This window comes from Corticium candelabrum, chromosome 13 (assembly GCF_963422355.1).
Source record: "Corticium candelabrum chromosome 13, ooCorCand1.1, whole genome shotgun sequence".
Classification (NCBI taxonomy): domain Eukaryota; kingdom Metazoa; phylum Porifera; class Homoscleromorpha; order Homosclerophorida; family Plakinidae; genus Corticium; species Corticium candelabrum.
Window position 1 is genome coordinate 6,649,069 of NC_085097.1, and position 16,980 is coordinate 6,666,048.

The following is a 16,980-nucleotide window of genomic DNA, read 5'->3' on the forward strand; positions in this document are numbered from 1 at the left end:
AAAAAGACATTCTCTTTGTTTTCTCACTCGACCATCGACGTTTTAGAGCTCTTTCGTTTGCGTCTGCCTCCTCCTAATGATCTCTCGCCTGTTACATCGCTAGAGCTCATTTTTCTTCACACAAACTACGATTTGTGTTGAAGTAGGAAATTAAGTTGCCCGGATGTGACAACAATGCAAACGCTTCTTATGTACTTCATTCGGTATTCTTTAAAATGTAACTGCTTGGTAACTACGGCAATAGTAACTATGGTGATTAGGTAGTGAGAATTGAAAGGCAACAGAAACTTTTCGCCTCGGAATACTAATGTCTCGCGCAACTAAAGCCCGGATATACATATATATCCGGGCATGCAGGTTCGGTCTGCTCCACCTTTTGCACGTGACTGGCCACATTTTGTTGCCGTCTTCGTTCATTCCGTCATTTCCTGCTGCATCTTTGAAGATTCCTGTGCTACAAGTGTGTCTACGTCATTGTAACAAAGTTAATAGTAGGAAGGAGGCAGAGTGAGCGACGAATAGATGAAATTGCGCCTTTTCGGTGTAGGCGACGCCTTCGTTGCTACTCAATCTCACGTTTGTTTGAATGTTGAGACGTCTCGACGGTTACTTTTGATTGAGATCAGTTTGCGCAGCGTATTTGTAGTTCTATTGTTTGTGTTGCGTTCGATTCGTGTTCTGTTCTCGCATTGAAAGCGCGCAGCGACTGAACGACCAAGGTTAGTTGGCCCCTCCTACTCACGTGAGTGAGTAAACAAAAAGCTCAGAAATTCATATACGGGAATTTCGTAAGTAGTGCGCTAGTTTTGAGGTCACGTATTCCGTGAAATGTTTTAATTACGAGTTTTAATTAATTAATGTGAGATTATTGGTAGAAGGATAGCATTGTTTGTCTATAGACTTAGTCAACTCTATGTTTTCATCTAGACTTTTTGTTAACAGATGGATATCAAGAAAGAGATCAGAGGTAAGCATTGCAATATGGGAAATGATCATGTTTTAGTTAATGTTCAGAAATGAGTTGTGTGTGTGTGTGTGTGTGTGTGTGTGTGTGTGTGTGTGTGTGTGTGTGTGTGTCTGTGTGTGTGTGTCTGTGTGGTGTGTGTGTGTCTGTGTCTGTGTGTGTGTGTGTGTGTGTGTGTGTGTGTGTGTGTGTGTGTGTCTGTGTCTGTGTGTGTGTCTGTGTGGTGTGTGTGTGTGTGTCTGTGTGTCTGTAGCTCAGTTGGTTAGAGAGTTGCATTTGGAGAATGGAAACATCCTGGATGTTGAGGTCATAGGTTCACGGTTGAGTACAGACGTAATTTCCTTGGGCAAGAAATTCACTCACAATTGCCTCTCTTGACTCAGGAGTATAAATGAGTACCTGGTCTTTGACTGGGGGTGGACTAGACCGCTGGTTTGCAGAACATCACGCAGTATATACGGGTATGTGTGGACTTGAGGTCCAGTTCCGCGGCCACGCATCATGGGGTCGTTAATGCGGCCTAAAACTCCGAGTAGCTCTGGGGTCCCTACCTAGAAATAGGCAAGGGGTGCTATCTTCTGGACTTTCCGAAGGGCATATCTATTTGTCCATTGTGTGTGTGTGTGTGTGTGTGTGTGTGTGTGTGTGTGTGTGTGTGTGTGTGTGTGTGTGTGTGTCTGACATATTGCATGTTGCTAAGAAATAGAATGTGTTTGAGTGTAACAATGATTGTATTTGATAGATCTAAAGGATAAAGGATGGAAGTTTGTAGAAGAGGGACAGTTTGGAGAGGCAATTAGAATGAATGAAAAAGCTAGAGAAATGGCAGAACAACATTTGGAAGTAACAGATGGACTGAGACTGGAAGGTGAGGAATGTTGTTTTGATTGAAAATATTGCAGAAATTCTAAAGTCAGGGTTTGTGGTTTTGTTCTGCTCTTCAGTTCTTGGTGATCTGGGGAACGCATACGTTTGGAATGGAGAATATGTGAAAGCACAAGCAATTCTAGAAAATGTTTTGTCAGTTGAGAGAAAACATCCTGAGACACATAATCTCTCACTAGCTGACAGTGAGTTGTATTGTAATGTTTGTTTTATGTTTATGATTTTAGACTAAAATCCAGTTAATAGTGAATTGGACTGTATGATACATACAGCCTAGTCTACATCACTTAAAGTGATTAAATGATGCAGTGAAGTTTAGATGAACCTTTATCATGTATGATAACTAGATAATGATGGCAAGGATCATACGTGGAAATGCCATCATGTGAGATCATTCCAATAGCATGTACGTAGTTAGCTTGGCTGTTTGTCTGGCTGCCTGTTTGTTTGTTCATCCATTCCTAGCTCCATCTGTCTGTCTGCTGGTAACAACTAACTTCACTTAATTGCCAATCATCACTAGTTTTGAAAATGCATTTGCTGACCACGTGACTCTTAGTTGCACTCGACATCTGAAAGTTTGTGATCAACTGACGTTTTTAAAGAGATGAATGTGTATTTAGTCAGTTGCATTTATTTGCACAGTAACTAGCTGATCAGCCGGTTCTTCATGTGAGTAGATTATTACATAGAAAATAGTAGTGTAAGTATGTGTAGTGAAAAACATGCAGATATTGAGCAAAGGCTTCCTATATATGCAATGTTTACATGATGTTTGCAATTCACACCAAACGTAGACCTATGGTCCATTTTCTCTTAATAAGAACACGTCAATAAAACTCTCGGTTAGGTACTTGCTGCGTTTGGTGTCACCAACGTGACAAATGAATGTGGGGTGAACGTCTTGAAAGGGGAAGCCGAGAGTCAGTGAAAGTCACTGTCTAGTATGTGTTGGTGTATGTCACATATGATGGAGTGTGTACTTGTATGTATATGGTGTATTTACTGTGTGACTGACTTTTGTTTGTTTGTACTTACAGCCTTGTATTCTCTGGGGCAATGTTACTTACATCAATCCAAGTACGTTGATGCCACATCATTAGTGGAGGAGTGCTTGTTAATACAACAGAAACACCATCCAGCTAATCATGTGAACGTGGTATTGAGTAAGTGTTGTGTGTGAGTAATTGTTGTTTTTGAAAGATTTTCAACTTATTTGACAAGAGGATATGATGTTTGTCTTACCACCAGTCTGTCTGTCTTTCTCTTGTGTCTCTCCCTGCTTGTGTATGTGTGAGAGTTTGTGTATTATTGCATGAATTTACTTGAGTGTGTATTGTATGTTGATCTGTTCAGTTTTTAGTTTTGCTATCTGTCTTTGTTGACCATGATTTCTCTCTATTTTGTATCCGTCTGGTCTGTGTCAGTGTGTCAGACAAAGCACATGTAAAGTGAAAGGCAAAATTGTGTTCAAGTGGTGCATGATGGGCTACAAGAATACTGACATAACGATAGTGTGTAAGTAAGAGACAAAAGGGACGTTTAATGCATTAGAGGTCGTGGTTTGTGTATTACTTGTTACATGGTGTGCATTTGCTAGCTGCTAGAGTGATTGGTTGTCTGTCTATCTGTTTGTGTTATTGCGCATGCTTACACTATGCACATTTCTACAGCTGCACAACAATGTGAGTGTGCAGGGTATGTGCTGTAGAAAGGTCTCGTTTAATCAGTTATGATGGACAGACTGGAAGAGTGGTTGCATGTTGTGTGAGAAAGAACTCATTTCTCACTACTGCATTGAAATATGTTAGACATTGATTGTTGTCTTGCAAGTTAATTAGCAAGAAAAGTTGTTGTGTCTTAATTCTCACCTTTATTCTTATTTTAGCTATGACGCTGCTTGGTAACTGTTTTATGAAACAAAAGAAACTGTCTGAAGCAGAAAGATTATTGAGACATTCACTTGAGATCATGAAATCTGCTCACACAAAAGATCATCGTGATGTTGCACATGGTATGTGTTCATTCTCTGATACAATTGTAAGTTAACATCACTTGTAATACACTACTGTGTTGTAAGCAACATGTCCGCTAGTTGCAATACCGTGTAGACACGAGACAGTGTGGGCTTCAATGGGGCAACGTGCCAGGTTGTGAGGAATATGTGAGCAATGGGTTAACCAGAGTGGTCAGCTCACACGCTGAGCTCCAACGAGTGGGGTGAACCCAAGAGGTCACTCAGGGTGACGTTGGAGGGTCAACGCCCGTTAGAACCACCATGTACTCAAGCTCAAGAGGTCAGTGGAGTTGACGTTGGAGACTCAACACACAATCACAGAACCCATTCTGTTTAATGACGTACATGACACAACTGGCTTGCGCCAAAGATGTTAGTCGCATTGACATTGCAACTTTAGTGGTGGTACACTCGTAATGTTGGGCCAAGACTGGCCTAAAGAAGGCCCCTCCACTGGCACGCTACCTGATATATATTTCATATAACCTTCCTAAAACATGGGCGGGAGTGAGGGATATCAGAAAGCTACCAGCTAGATAATGCTAACCGAACAATGCAACGTTCTCACAGTCATTTGCATTAATACATAGTTCAACTGCTAGCTATTATTAAAGGTACACTCTGTCGTTTAGCGCTACGCCCACGCAAACTTGATTGCATAGCTACGCAATCAAGATAGAAGGTTGGTCTGAACTACAAGCAAAGTTGGATATGAGAGCACTAGATATTAGCAGCAAATAGCCTGAAAACAGAGCGCATGCGATGGTCACGTGAGAAACATTCTGTCAAAGTGTACTAACACTAGGAGCCTCGCTAACATCAAAATGCTAGAAGACTCTCGCGAGACGTTGAGAAAATGTGTTCGTGGGTTATGAAACGGGCATGGATGCGCATGCAAGGCTGAAGGGACCAACTGCACTGCATTTGTGTGCTTGCACTTATCACGTGATCTAATTATTGCTTACCACGTGATCATCTTATGCTCTCTGTTTTTACGCTGATATGTAGTGCTCGCATGTTCAAACCTGGTTTTGTGCAAAACGTAACCTATTTAGTGCCTTTGACCTGAGGAAAGGTGACGAGTTGGTTTGTGCGCGACCCGAACTCTTCAACAACTGGATTGCAAAGTTGCTCCTGTAAGTTTTCCTTATTTGTAACGGTGACTACGCTCTGATATCCAGCTTTGCCTGTAGTTCAGCCCAACTTTCCAACTTGATTGTGTAGACCATGCAATCAAGTTTGCGGGGGAGTAGCGCTAAACGACAGAGTGTACTTTTAAGGGGCTACTGCAGTGCAAAAATCAAAAATTATTTTTTGAGCTAAAGAAAAAATAAAATTAGATATTTTGTGAATGTACTGAGAGAATGAGAGCAGTTAAAAGTTACTTCCGCTTTTCCATTTCTGGAATGGGGTGGATTAGCATGTTGACGTCACTGGAGTCACCCTATCCATTGTTGTGATACTCGTGTATGGTGCGGCATTGTGTTGCAGCAGGCTGCAACAATTCTGGTCAGTCTGAATTTAGTGTATTTCGGTTTCCAAAAATCCACAGCTTTGTAAAAGTTGAGTAAAACAAGTTTGACGAACAAGACGACTGGGAAGGTCCAACAGAGCACAATGGAGTTTGCAGCTGTCAATTTGAAGAACACACTGTTTTGCAATTTCTTTGCAATACACACACTCACTTGTGCAGTACAGTAATCATAATTTTGCAGTAACCGCAATCACACCTACAGACATCCCACGTACAGCTGTTGGCAACTTCTGCTCCTGCACACTAAGACTTACCATGACATGTCAGACAGCCGTTCACTGTGTTCGTCAACATCAGCAGATGAGGGCAATTGATCAGTAGATGAACTGTCAGCGAGTGGCTCAAACATATACGGTTCCACAGATCCAAAGTCTTCTGCTGCATTTAGATGAGGATGTCGACGGACTGAGAGATTGCTCTTCTGCGTGTTCCAGCACTTTGCTCAACGATGAATCCTCTGAATCGCTTTCCGAATCCCTACGGGTAGCAAGATCGCTCCAACGTGCTTTTTTTGAACCATTCGCCATACTAATTAGTAGGTATGATAGCACTACTCTGCCTCCACTGAAGTCAGTGTGTTAGCACGCCTCATTCCGGAAATAGTATTGCAGAAGTAGCTTTGGACTGCTCTCATTCTCTCAAAACGCGTGCTAAAAATCTAATTTATTTTTTTTAAAGTACACACATGTACATCTTTTAATTAATTTAGCTCAAAAATAATTTTTGTTTTTTGCACTGCAGTAGCCCTTTCAGGGTTCTGCCCAGAAAAAAGTGGATAGTGGTCTTAGTTTGAGAACTTAAAGGGGGCGTGGTCACACGTGGTACAGTACACGAGTCAGTGTCTGAGTCTATAATTAAATTACTAATTAGAGTTTTACTGTACTTGACCCTGCTGAGGCTGACTCAGACACAAGACACACAGACACAGCATCACACAGTTTAGTTACAACAATGAAATCCGCCGGTTTTTCTTTTTCGACCACAGTTCAACCGCTTTTCCAACAGGGAACCATGAACGTCTGCTGGGCCTTCAATTTCTATTCATAGTAGCACAGAAGTGTTTGATTTCGAAGTGCCGCTGCAGAAACTACTTTCTTAATGAGAATCTGGCACGCCGCGGTCACCCACGCCGTCGATTGACTCGACACCTGGTGAGATGTCGCTATCACTACAGTCTTCCAACTCGTCAACAATCTTTTCCTTTCTCTTCTTGTTCGGAGGACCGATCTGAGTCCAAAAGTAATGCAGGATAGACATACCGGAACTTTGCAGTGAACATACGGGTAATATTAATTAATATTTCGAACATACGGGAAGGAAGGACTGGGTTCAAGGTGTGACGACCGTCGACACGACGTCCAGACAGAAGTTGAAAATGAAACGATCGACTTGAAGAGGATTTACGTAGATGTGGACTGCCTCGCGAAATGCACCACATACATCACATGACACAATCGTTGTAATTATTTGTTAAGAAAATCTGAAATAGATCAAATTAAACATGATGGTCGGCATCTGTGTCAAGGTGGTCGGCGTCTGGGAGGTGATGGTCGGACCTGACCACCCCTGACCACCGTGGGCAGAACTCTGCCCTTTATCATTAGAAAGGTTCGGCTAACCTCGGTAATCTTCTACTCCTGATGTTAACCTACGTTTACTATGTAAACTAACCAACCTCTCACTCTTCTTACTGAAACAACTCTACTCACCTCACGTTGATTCAATGTGTTGTCTATAATATCATCATTGTTTATCTTATTCAGCTCAGTACACACTTGCTAACTGTCTGAACCTACAAGGTAAAGTAAGTGAATCAATCAAGCTGATGACCGACTGTGTCAGGATGTATAAATCAAGTCTCCATCATGAACATCCTGATGTGGCTATGGGTTAGTTTCTTGTCTTTCTTTTGACATCAACTTTATGTGAATTGTGAGCTTGACATGCTGATTATCATTTGCACATGTTGATACTGCAGTATAAATCAGTCATAATTGTCATGTGTTGGTTACGAGTTGTTGTTGTTCTCAGCTGTTGGTCAACTGGGAGTGTATTTACTGGCAGTAGGAAACTTGGATGAGAGCGAACAATACTTGAGAGAATGTCTTGACATAAGAAGACGTTCTCTCCAAGAGAAACATCCTGATACAGCATTTCGTATGTCTAAATGTTCTATAATGTCAAATCAGCATGTGTGTGTATCAATGTGTCTTGATTTGTACAGCATTGAAACATTTGGGAAAATGTCTGATGAAAAAAGGGAACAACAAAGAAGCAGAGAAACTTCTCTCTGAAGCTGTCGACATTGAAGAAGTTGGTCTCCATCAAAATCACTCTGACAAAATCTCCAGTCAGAATTTCCTCATTTCTCTTTACCTGCATCTCTCACAGTTGCTGTTTTCTGTTTTTAGCATTGATTTTATTGTCAGAATGTTTGCTAAATATTGCTGACTACAAACGTGCCCAGCCTGCTCTATTTTCTGCTCTTCGAATCATCAATATTAACCAGCAGCCTCGCAACAGCAGTCAGAGATCAGAAGGTCTGATATTTGAGTGGAAGGTTAATGTTGTGATTATTGAGTTTGTTTTGCAGTAATGCGTCTACTAAGGAGACTGAGCCCATTCCAACGGCCACAATCTGGCGAGACAATTATTAGTGAAGGGAAAGCAGAAGAAGTAGAACAGACAGATGGTGAGGACAATCATTGGCTTTGTAAAGATTGTATTGAACTACTTGTATGTGTTAGAGAGAGGAAATAGACTTGAGAGAAAGTCACCAATTGAGGATGAGGTAGAGAATGATAGTAGACTTACAACAGTCATCATCTGTTTGCTTGTATGTTTGTTTGATTGTTGCTTGTGTCGACCAGTCAGTCTGTTTGTTGCTTTACTTACACTGATTTGTTTGTTTCTCTTTCCTGGCTTTTGAATGTGTGTTGTGGTTTTTGTTTTTCTGTTATTTAATTAGTTGGTTGGGATATTTGGTTGGTTGATTGAGTGTAATTTCTGTATTCTACTTTGATCTCTCTCTTCTGTGTAGGGTGACGATCATCCTGATCAATCTGCACCCACAATGGGTATGACATGCTGCATACAATCCATTAAGCAACTCATCCCATGTTGTTTGTTTTACTAGAAAATCTTGACATTTCTGATCTGTGCCACCCATTGTGGGTGGGTGGTACATTGGAAGTGTTGCATGTTGGTAGCAGTGATGGCTTGTCATTCCACGAGACGATGGGCAGTGAGGGAGGAGAGCTGAGTGCTGGCAGTGTGAGCATTACTGTTCCAGCGGGTGCCGTTCAATCACCAACACAATTCTCCATTCATTCATTCATGCATGATAAGTATATGCCTCCCGTCTCTGCTAGTGGCTCCCAAGTGGTCAGTCCAGTTATTTTTCTTGGTCCCCATGACGTGTCATTCAGCAAGCCAATCAAAGTGTGTATCAACACCATAGCTGATGTGACTTCAGCAGGCGGGTCATTCACTCTGATGAGATGTGAATCAAGACTCGATGAGACGAAGTGGAGATGGCGTGATGTGGTAATGTATTCTCCTGATACTCAGGAAGTGAAGTCACACATTCCATTTGATCCCAACAGCTGGTCAGTGGAGGTGACCAGTTTTAGTTGGTGGGTGTGGCTTGTTAGTTTTATTAAGAGCCCAACCATTTTATTCAGAAGGAAGATGGGATGTGTAGTTCTTGGTCGAAGTCTTTCTTCTTGCAAGTGGTCATTATCAGTGCATCTTTTCAATTCATATGAAGAAATTGGTCAGAAAATTATTCGTGACCATCAAGGACATGTATCATTGCCTGCTATCCAACTCTGTCCAGTGACAGAATTTAATATTTACTATGAAGGTGACATAGTTATGAAGCCTCAACTTGGTCCAGAATGGTCATTGTGTCGAGGTGATGCAGAAGTTCAGTATCCAACTAAATATTTGTGGGATCAACCATTTGATCGTGATCATTGCTTTACATTTGAGGTTGAAATAAAGGGCCCTCGTCCTGATAGTTTAGTTGTTCCTGTTCGTGTTGAGTATATCAGACAAGGTGAAGTGGACTTCACTCTGGAACTGGAAGCAGTTCACAAACTGTCCAAATCAGCTGATTCATCAAATTCCAGTTTATCTTCTCACTCTCCTTCTCTTGCAGATGAGGAACAGGAAGCATTCTACTTCTGTAGTGAAGAGGGTCTACATTCTTCTGGCTCCACATCTTCATCTACAGCAGCAAGTGATAGAACTTCATCACAAAGTTGGTTTTTACACTGACTTTGGATTGTTCAATTCTTATTGCATTATCTATTTGTGTTTGTAGGATCAATAATGCGACAGTGTGCTGATGTACACACAGTCAGTCAATGTGATGTCAGTGCCACGTGCAGCAAAGTTCGAGTATGTTTTGTTAATTGTCGTTAGTACAGTACAATGTATGTATGTGTACTCCACCACTACACACACTATAAATCTATGGAGTATTGATGGTATAGTAAATCCATTCCATAGAAGTGTAAGAAGGCTTATTATCAAATACAGAAACGCCAGTTAGCATTAGAATGATGTAGTTTATCTTGCTTGTTAATTAACTTAACTGTTAGACTTTTTGTTGATTAAGTTAAAATTTAAATAAATTTTTTTGAGATTTCAGGCTCCTTTTCTCTATTAACATTTGTGTTGTATCTTTGTGTCAGGAGAAAAGCTCATTGCTAGTTCGTCTTCCTGTTGGAAGTGAAGTTCCTTACACAGGATGTACTTTCCGGTACATAGATACTACAGGTCAGACAGTTGAAGAAGTTCCAGGAGAAAGGCTGGATAGTCGTACAATAGAAACTGTTACTCCTGGTAAGTTACATACGTTTGACATGATAGTCATGTGTTTACCTTGATTGTTGTATGTAGCTTGGCCACATGCTGATCGAGTGGAGATACACATATTTTCTTCAGATGGACAAACTCGTCTCGGATATTTTGTACACGTTTTCATTGACCCGTCTGCAGAGATGTTACCTCATATTGTCAATGATCATGAAGATGGCAGCAGCATGCTATCGGAAGCAGTAGACCAAGGGACAAACAAAGGTGAAAAAATTTGTACAAAAATTGTTTTACTATTCACTTGGTTGTAGCTAGAAAACACGGTCATTTTCACTGTTGTATTATTGTTTCCACTTTCTACTTTGTAACATTGTGGTTTACTCTAAGTTTTTACTGTAGTGGAAACAGAGCAACAAAAGAGACTAGAGTCAAGTGCAAAGAGCAAATGCACAGACAAAGAGATGTTGTATGTGACTGGTAAAGTCACTGCTTGTTGGCAGGAATTTGTATCCCATCTATCACCAACCTTCTTCACTATGGACAGAATAGATATAATAAAAGGTAATTACCATAATAATTTATTTGCACAGACTAAAAAGGCATTGGACATGTGGACCAAGAAATTTGGCGTTAAAGCCACTCGATGCTCAATTATCACAGCAATGTGTGATATCAATCGCCGATTGCAGGCAGAACGTATTTTTGGCTGCGACTTGGTGGAGCATGTTTGTCCATCAAAATGACTGCATGTGTACAAACTTTATTTCTATAACGTTTTATATATTATTCACGTTATCATGAACTCCAATTATCTTATTTTATATACACACGTTCTGCTACTTGTTCTACCACGTGTCCTTCTCTTCACTTGCCTTGTACATTGTCAGTACAATGAATGTGTTGTATGTACCAATATGTGTGGGTGTGGTAGTCGTTGTCTCATACCCTAACAGTAACTCATGCTCAAGTACTCGTAGTGTTAAAACCAGATCTATCCCTATGATGTTGACTGCACAAATTGGCTCCTTTCTATCCATCACAAAATGGCAATTGAAGAGCAACGATAATCGGATGCCAAGGCACTGATGTATCCAGTTGATATCAATAAAGTAGTGATGACTAGGTTATCTTCGTTTGTGATATCTCATAGATTGAAATTCTAAAATAGCAGAATCCTATGACGTGAGTAAGTTTCATTGCTGAGTGCGTGTGTGCGTGTGTGTGTGTGTGTGTGTGTGTGTGTGTGTGTGTGTGTGTGTGTGTCCATACTTACATTGCTGTTTCAATGTCTCTATGTATGAACCCCAACCGATGAATAGAATTGATAGCCAACACAGACTCTGCCATCTAGAAAAGTGTTTCCTTCTCACTCAATGTGTCTTTCTTCATCAACAAATTCATTATGTCACCTGATACCACACACATACAATGCGTCACACATACACACACACACACACACACACACACACACACACACACACACACACACACACACACACAAAACAAGTCACCATGAAAGAACTTGCACAATAGAATGGATTATAGTGAAATGAGCGTGTGCAGAACTGATTCCACTCTCTCTTCCAGTACGTGTTATATGTGGACAGGTGTAAGACTAGAACATCCCAAACAGCACGTATGGACTCAGTAAGCTGACCAGAAAACTAAAACCCCAAATTAGTAAACTGCTCTTTAGAGCCAAAGTGACCACAGCTGCTTACAGATACTGTGCTGAATTGCTAATCAGACTTCGTAGCAACAGCCTATTTATGACGGCTGCACTGCCATGCCAAGTGTTGTCATAGAGAATCTGTGACATTAAAATTTATAGAGACAACACTGCCACCTGTTATCTCATCACTCTCTGATAACACTGCCACCAGATTGTCCGCGACTGCTTATTCGTGAGGCAAGGCCTGCTTATTTCAAGCTAACCCTTATATCTAAGAGTTGTTCAACAATCTGCAACCGGTGGACGCGCTCGGTAGCAGATGGTGCTGCTTCTGGGAATAAACCCAATACTCCGACACACACACACACACACACACACACACACACACACACACACACACACACACTTCTAGTGCACGTTACATATGCAAATTGCCTTTCCAAAAGCTCCTCGCCCAATAACTTTTATACTTTCAAAGTCATCTCCACTTATTCGCGTTCTCTTCAGACGCAAGAATTCTGTCTCACGCTGAGCCTGACAACTTCCGCATTCACTTTTCTAAAGAATGCGCCCACACATTCACCAATATCTTGCCAACTGAACTCGCAGCGTGGGAGCCACTTGTTGAGCGTGTGAGCCGTACGTAGTCACGTGGATCGGTTTGGGCATCTGTCCCTGTGCCGGGTTGCCAAACTGGATGCTGCCGCCCATTACCATCTGACCGGTGGTCACTCGTCGTACGTTCGGCTGATGCTGTTGCTGTGGGTGATGATGATGATGGGGGTTGTGGTGGTGTTGCTGGTGATAGTGCTGCTGTGGTTAAAAGTGCTGCTGGCGTGTCCTCTGTACCAGTCCGCTAGCCTGCAATTGGTGACACGATTTTGCCAGTTTTTACTGTTTTTGATAGACATTCAGACGTTTGTGTTGTCCATAGAGTTGTGTGTATGTATGTATGCATGTATGTCCTAGTACATTCTACATACCTAATTCTACAACCTAATGTAGAATCAGGTTGTGGTTTGTGGATGGACAGATAGATGAGTTTGTGAGGAATAGACAGTAAAATTTTTGGCTGGAAAATGTGTTGGTGTAACAAACAGACAACTGGACAACGAAAGGTAATGGACTAACACACTTACAGACAATGATATAACATACTGACAAACAAACAGACAGACAAACAATCAAACAGACAAAAAGACAAACAAACAGACAAAAAGACAAACAAACAGACAAAAACCAACTAACAAACAGACAAACAGACAACCTAAATGGATAGACAAACAAACAGTCACACATACAAGGATACAAACAAACAAACAGACAAACAAGTAACTCAACAAACAACACAAAGAAACTCGTGCAATAAAGCCACACCAGACCCACATCACACACACACACACACACACACACACACACACACACACACACACACACACACACACACACTCACCCAGTCACATGAACAACAACATAGTAAACTTGTTCGGCAGCAGACGCTGATACCACATCACAATCCTGCTCTTCAATCCGATTGCTCACACTCGCACCACATCTCATACGACAGAAAAACGAACGACGACTGCCGGTAGCCAAATGTGACTGACCTACACAGAGAAAGAAACATTTACAGCAACAGAGTGAGACTCTAATTGTATAAGTTTGTTTGACTTTTGGAGTCGCTTGCTTCTGAGGTGGAGGAAACGTTGTTGACGACCAGTTGGTCTTTCACTCTTCCGACGTCACGAGGATGGATGACTTCATAGATTTCTTTGCCCATCCAATCATGCTGAATGGGATAAGATGTGAGGAATGATGAGAATTGAAGACGAGAAAACGTATTGATTAATGGACAAACAGACATGAAGAGGAACAAACAGAATGAGGAGAAATAGAGAGAGAAATGAGACAAACAGATTGATGGACAAACAAGTAAATAAATGAATAAACAAACAGACAAACAAGTCACCCCAGATACACAACACATTACCTCTGATTGCTTCAGAATTGGACTAATAGAATCTGACACGTAAATCAACTTGCCATGCTCACACCCGACAACAAACAGAAACCCGTCCGCCGCCTACAACAACCAAAACATAAACTAATCAGCCACAGACTGTAATGTGTGTGTGTGTGTGTGTGTGTGTGTGTGTGTGTGTGTGTGTGTGTGTGTATGTGTGTGTGTGTGTTGTGTGTGTGTGTGTGTGTGTGTGTGTGTGTGTGTGTGTGTGTGTGTGTGTGTGTGTGTGTGTGTGTGTGTGTGTGTGTGTGTTCTATTCTGCGAGTAGTAGCAAATACACAGTCAGATGACCATCGTGTAAACCTGATGGACACATGGTCAAGTAGTGAGTTGCAGCAGATGGTGAATGCTTTCCATGATACATTTATGAAATGGGGTATGAGGATCAACACTGACAAAACTAAAATCCTGAGTATTGGTGCTGAAGAAGCAAACATCTCGATTGCTGGTCGTGTTCTAGAGAATGTTTCTGAATTCTGCTATTTGGGCAGCATTGTGACTAAGTCAGGGGATTGTCACTTAGAGGTTGTTGAACGTATTCAGAAAGCTAGCAGGACATTCTGTTCTTGGAAATGTAGAGTGTTCACAAGCCGAGGATTTAGCAAGAACACAAAACTGAGAGTCTTTAGGTCACTAGTGATGCCAGTTTTACTATATGGTTGTGAGACTTGGGCAATCACTCAAGTAGATATTCGAAGACTGAACACTTTTCATATGCGCTGTATTAGATCTATCTTGGGTGTATCAAGACTGAACAAGATAAGAAATTCCTTCAATTTGAAATCTGCCAAGGAAGAACCAATTGAATGTCAAATTCAACATCAAAGATTGCAGTGGCTTGGTTATTTACAACGGATGAACGTCTCTCGTCCACAAAAGTTGTTGCTAAGAAGCAAGTTGCATAATGTGAAATGCCCTCAGCATGGTCCAAAGAACAGGTGGATTGATACCATTCAACGAGACCTGGTGTCATTGAATATTGACCCGTCACAAGCCAATGACCGCTCTTCTTGGCGAAAACTTCTGCAATGCCGAAGTCCATAGTGGGTATGGCGGAATTCCAATTCCAGGTGTGTGTGTGTGTGTGTGTGTGTGTGTGTGTGTGTGTGTGTGTGTGTGTGTGTGTGTGTGTATGTTGCAACATAGTAAAATCACATCTAACAATATCTAAAAATAAAAATCTATTGACCTCTAATATCAGATACTTCAACTCGTCATCAGCCAAGAATTGTGGCTTGACTTGCAGCTGCTCATCATCTAATGGATTACCTACAAAGAACACAAGAGGTTAGCACCATAATGTTGTAGAATACAAACTCAAACAAAGACAGACAATCAAGAGACAAACAAATAAACAGATAAGCAAATAAATAAACAAAAAAACACAGAAAAAGCACAACCAAATCAACAAAGACAAAAACAAACAAACAAACAACCAAATAGTCACACAAACACACAAACTAAGCAACACACAACACAACACAGCAGTCAGCTCCTCAACCTCTCAGCTCTCTCAGATGCCGAACAGCCAACTTCAAAACTGTCAGTTTATCCATTCTCTTGTTTGTCTGCACACACTCAGGAACCAATGCCGACAACTCGTTGATATACGTGTTCATCTTCTCTCGTCTTCGCTTCTCGATTTGATTGTGAGTCTCTCTAAAACTTTTTATTCAATAATAAAGTAAAAATGTTTAAGTATAAACACAAACCTTTGCTTTTCTGTTCCATCACCATCCGAGCTATACACGGAAAAGAAATAGAGAAATGAGTGTAGTAATGCAGCATCTCAGGTTATGTTTGCATTTAGTTCCAACCAAGTTTTAGACATACCTACATCTGTCTATCTGTCTGTCTACATGTGTGTCCATCTGTCTGTCTATATGAGCGTCTATCTGTCTATCTCCAAGTGTGTCCATCTGTCTGTCTGTCTAGATGTATATCCATCATCCATCTGTGTATGTGTGTGCCCATCAATCTGTCTGTCTCCATGTGTGTCCGTCTATCTGTCTGTCTATATGTGTCCATCATCCAACTGTTGTGTGTGTGTGTGTGTGTGTGTGTGTGTGTGTGTGTGTGTGTGTGTGTGTGTGTGTGTGTGTGTGTGTGTGTGTGTGTGTGTGTGTGTGTGTGTGTGTCTACATGTGCACCCATTTTGTCTGTCTCTATGTTCTGTCTGTCTACATGTCTAGCTATCAGTGAGTCTGTCCACATGTGCCAATCTGCCAGTCTACATGTCAATCCACAGTCTCTCTAGATATATGTCTGTCAATGTGTGTGTCCATACGTCTCTCTACATGTCTGTCAATCCATCTATTTGTCCGTCTGTCTTGTCTGTCTAGTCTGTGCCCTTCTGTCTGTCAATCCGTTGTTCATCTGTCTGTCTACACGAGTGTCCATCTTCCATTGTTAATGATGATGACTTCGCTGCTGCATGTCACACTGCCCGACCTTACATCCTGCCTCATCACTATCTGTAACTCATATTCCATTTCTTAATGCATATCCATATGTACAATATTCATATCTTAATGTTTAAGTTTATTCTGTTGCTACATTGTTGCAATTTCCTTCTTTCTGATGGGTTCAACACACTTCTTTGGATTCCTTCCGTCTGTGTCCTACCAAACGGATCAACCTCAACAACCGCGTGCCAACACTTCCTACTGATTGTCACACATCACCCAATTCAATCAGGCAACGGAAAAAGTCACAAAGACACAAAACCCCGTGCCGGGGTGGGTGGGAATGGCCAAACACTCTCACTCAGTCAGTCGTTTATTATCGTTCCGAGCGACATACAAACACGTGTACTCACGGATCTCGTCCTTCCGAGTCTTCTGCGTCGTCTGGCCTGTCGACAAGACGCCATTTTCATTCAACATTCATGAGAAAAAGACATTCTCTTTGTTTTCTCACTCGACCGTCGACGTTTTAGAGCTCTTTCGTTTGCGTCTGCCTCCTCCTAATGATCTCTCGCATGTTACATCGCTAGAGCTCATTTTTCTTCACACAAACTACGATTTGTGTTGAAGTAGGAAATTAAGTTGCCCGGATGTGA

At 41.4% G+C, this 16,980-nt stretch overlaps 5 protein-coding genes across 8 annotated transcripts in view; 3 read left to right on the forward strand and 2 right to left on the reverse strand.

Moving 5' to 3' along the window:
- The window catches only part of LOC134188935 (protein cycle-like), a 2,243-nt gene extending 1,973 nt beyond the window's left edge, over positions 1-270 (reverse strand). Inside the window, exon 1 of the mRNA XM_062657150.1 lies at positions 28-270. Coding sequence (XP_062513134.1) covers positions 28-110 — 83 coding nt within the window. The 5' untranslated portion in view covers positions 111-270. The remainder of the gene's footprint in view (positions 1-27) is intronic.
- A 3,063-nt stretch (positions 271-3,333) lies between these two features.
- Positions 3,334-7,630, forward strand: LOC134188614 (uncharacterized). The gene is made up of 9 exons (XM_062656781.1): positions 3,334-3,367; positions 3,450-3,457; positions 3,523-3,547; positions 3,738-3,863; positions 3,930-3,999; positions 6,876-6,943; positions 7,164-7,289; positions 7,432-7,550; positions 7,625-7,630. Exons 1-9 carry the CDS (start codon positions 3,334-3,336, stop codon positions 7,628-7,630), a joined length of 582 nt encoding a protein of 193 aa, XP_062512765.1.
- Positions 7,606-11,139, forward strand: LOC134188779 (uncharacterized). Its single transcript, XM_062656975.1, has 10 exons — positions 7,606-7,750; positions 7,812-7,940; positions 7,994-8,092; positions 8,148-8,191; positions 8,441-8,477; positions 8,537-9,664; positions 9,728-9,804; positions 10,101-10,251; positions 10,309-10,488; positions 10,624-11,139. Exons 1-10 carry the CDS (start codon positions 7,651-7,653, stop codon positions 10,965-10,967), a joined length of 2,289 nt encoding a protein of 762 aa, XP_062512959.1. The 5' UTR covers positions 7,606-7,650; the 3' UTR covers positions 10,968-11,139.
- A 341-nt stretch (positions 11,140-11,480) lies between these two features.
- On the reverse strand, positions 11,481-16,942 carry LOC134188780 (basic helix-loop-helix ARNT-like protein 1). 4 transcript variants are annotated; one of them, XM_062656979.1, is made up of 9 exons: positions 16,839-16,942; positions 16,738-16,773; positions 15,632-15,661; positions 15,421-15,578; positions 15,109-15,188; positions 13,887-13,979; positions 13,568-13,685; positions 13,350-13,503; positions 11,481-11,633 (listed from the first exon to the last, which is right to left on the reverse strand). In XM_062656979.1, the coding sequence occupies exons 1-9, from the start codon at positions 16,919-16,921 to the stop codon at positions 11,630-11,632; spliced, it is 756 nt and encodes a 251-aa protein (XP_062512963.1). In that variant the 5' UTR covers positions 16,922-16,942; the 3' UTR covers positions 11,481-11,629. The 4 variants fall into 4 exon arrangements, with proteins under 4 accessions (XP_062512963.1, XP_062512961.1, XP_062512960.1 ...); XM_062656977.1 differs by lacking the exon at positions 11,481-11,633 and adding an exon at positions 11,691-12,757 and having other exon boundaries at positions 15,109-15,176; XM_062656976.1 differs by lacking the exon at positions 11,481-11,633 and adding an exon at positions 11,691-12,757.
- Positions 14,186-15,015, forward strand: LOC134189273 (uncharacterized). The gene has a single exon (XM_062657511.1). It carries the CDS (start codon positions 14,226-14,228, stop codon positions 14,961-14,963), a length of 738 nt encoding a protein of 245 aa, XP_062513495.1. The 5' UTR covers positions 14,186-14,225; the 3' UTR covers positions 14,964-15,015.
- Positions 16,943-16,980: the final 38 nt, after the last annotated feature.

Coding starts and splice junctions, on each gene's coding strand:
- LOC134188614 (XM_062656781.1), top strand. CDS start 3,334: ATGGGCTACAAGAATACTGACATAACGATAGTGT. Junction 3,864..3,929: donor TCATCGTGATGTTGCACATG/GTATGTGTTCAT, acceptor CTGTGTTGTAAG/CAACATGTCCGCTAGTTGCA. Junction 6,944..7,163: donor AGGTGGTCGGCGTCTGGGAG/GTGATGGTCGGA, acceptor TATCTTATTCAG/CTCAGTACACACTTGCTAAC.
- LOC134188779 (XM_062656975.1), top strand. CDS start 7,651: ATGAAAAAAGGGAACAACAAAGAAGCAGAGAAACTTCTCTCTGAAGCT. Junction 8,093..8,147: donor AGAAGTAGAACAGACAGATG/GTGAGGACAATC, acceptor TGTATGTGTTAG/AGAGAGGAAATAGACTTGAG. Junction 10,489..10,623: donor AGACCAAGGGACAAACAAAG/GTGAAAAAATTT, acceptor TTTTTACTGTAG/TGGAAACAGAGCAACAAAAG.
- LOC134189273 (XM_062657511.1), top strand. CDS start 14,226: ATGGACACATGGTCAAGTAGTGAGTTGCAGCAGATGGTGAATGCTTTC.
- LOC134188780 (XM_062656976.1), bottom strand. CDS start 16,921: ATGAGCTCTAGCGATGTAACATGCGAGAGATCATTAGGAGGAGGCAGA. Junction 13,686..13,886: donor CAATTCTGAAGCAATCAGAG/GTAATGTGTTGT, acceptor TATCCCATTCAG/CATGATTGGATGGGCAAAGA. Junction 12,758..13,349: donor GTTGTTGTTCATGTGACTGG/GTGAGTGTGTGT, acceptor CACCAATTGCAG/GCTAGCGGACTGGTACAGAG.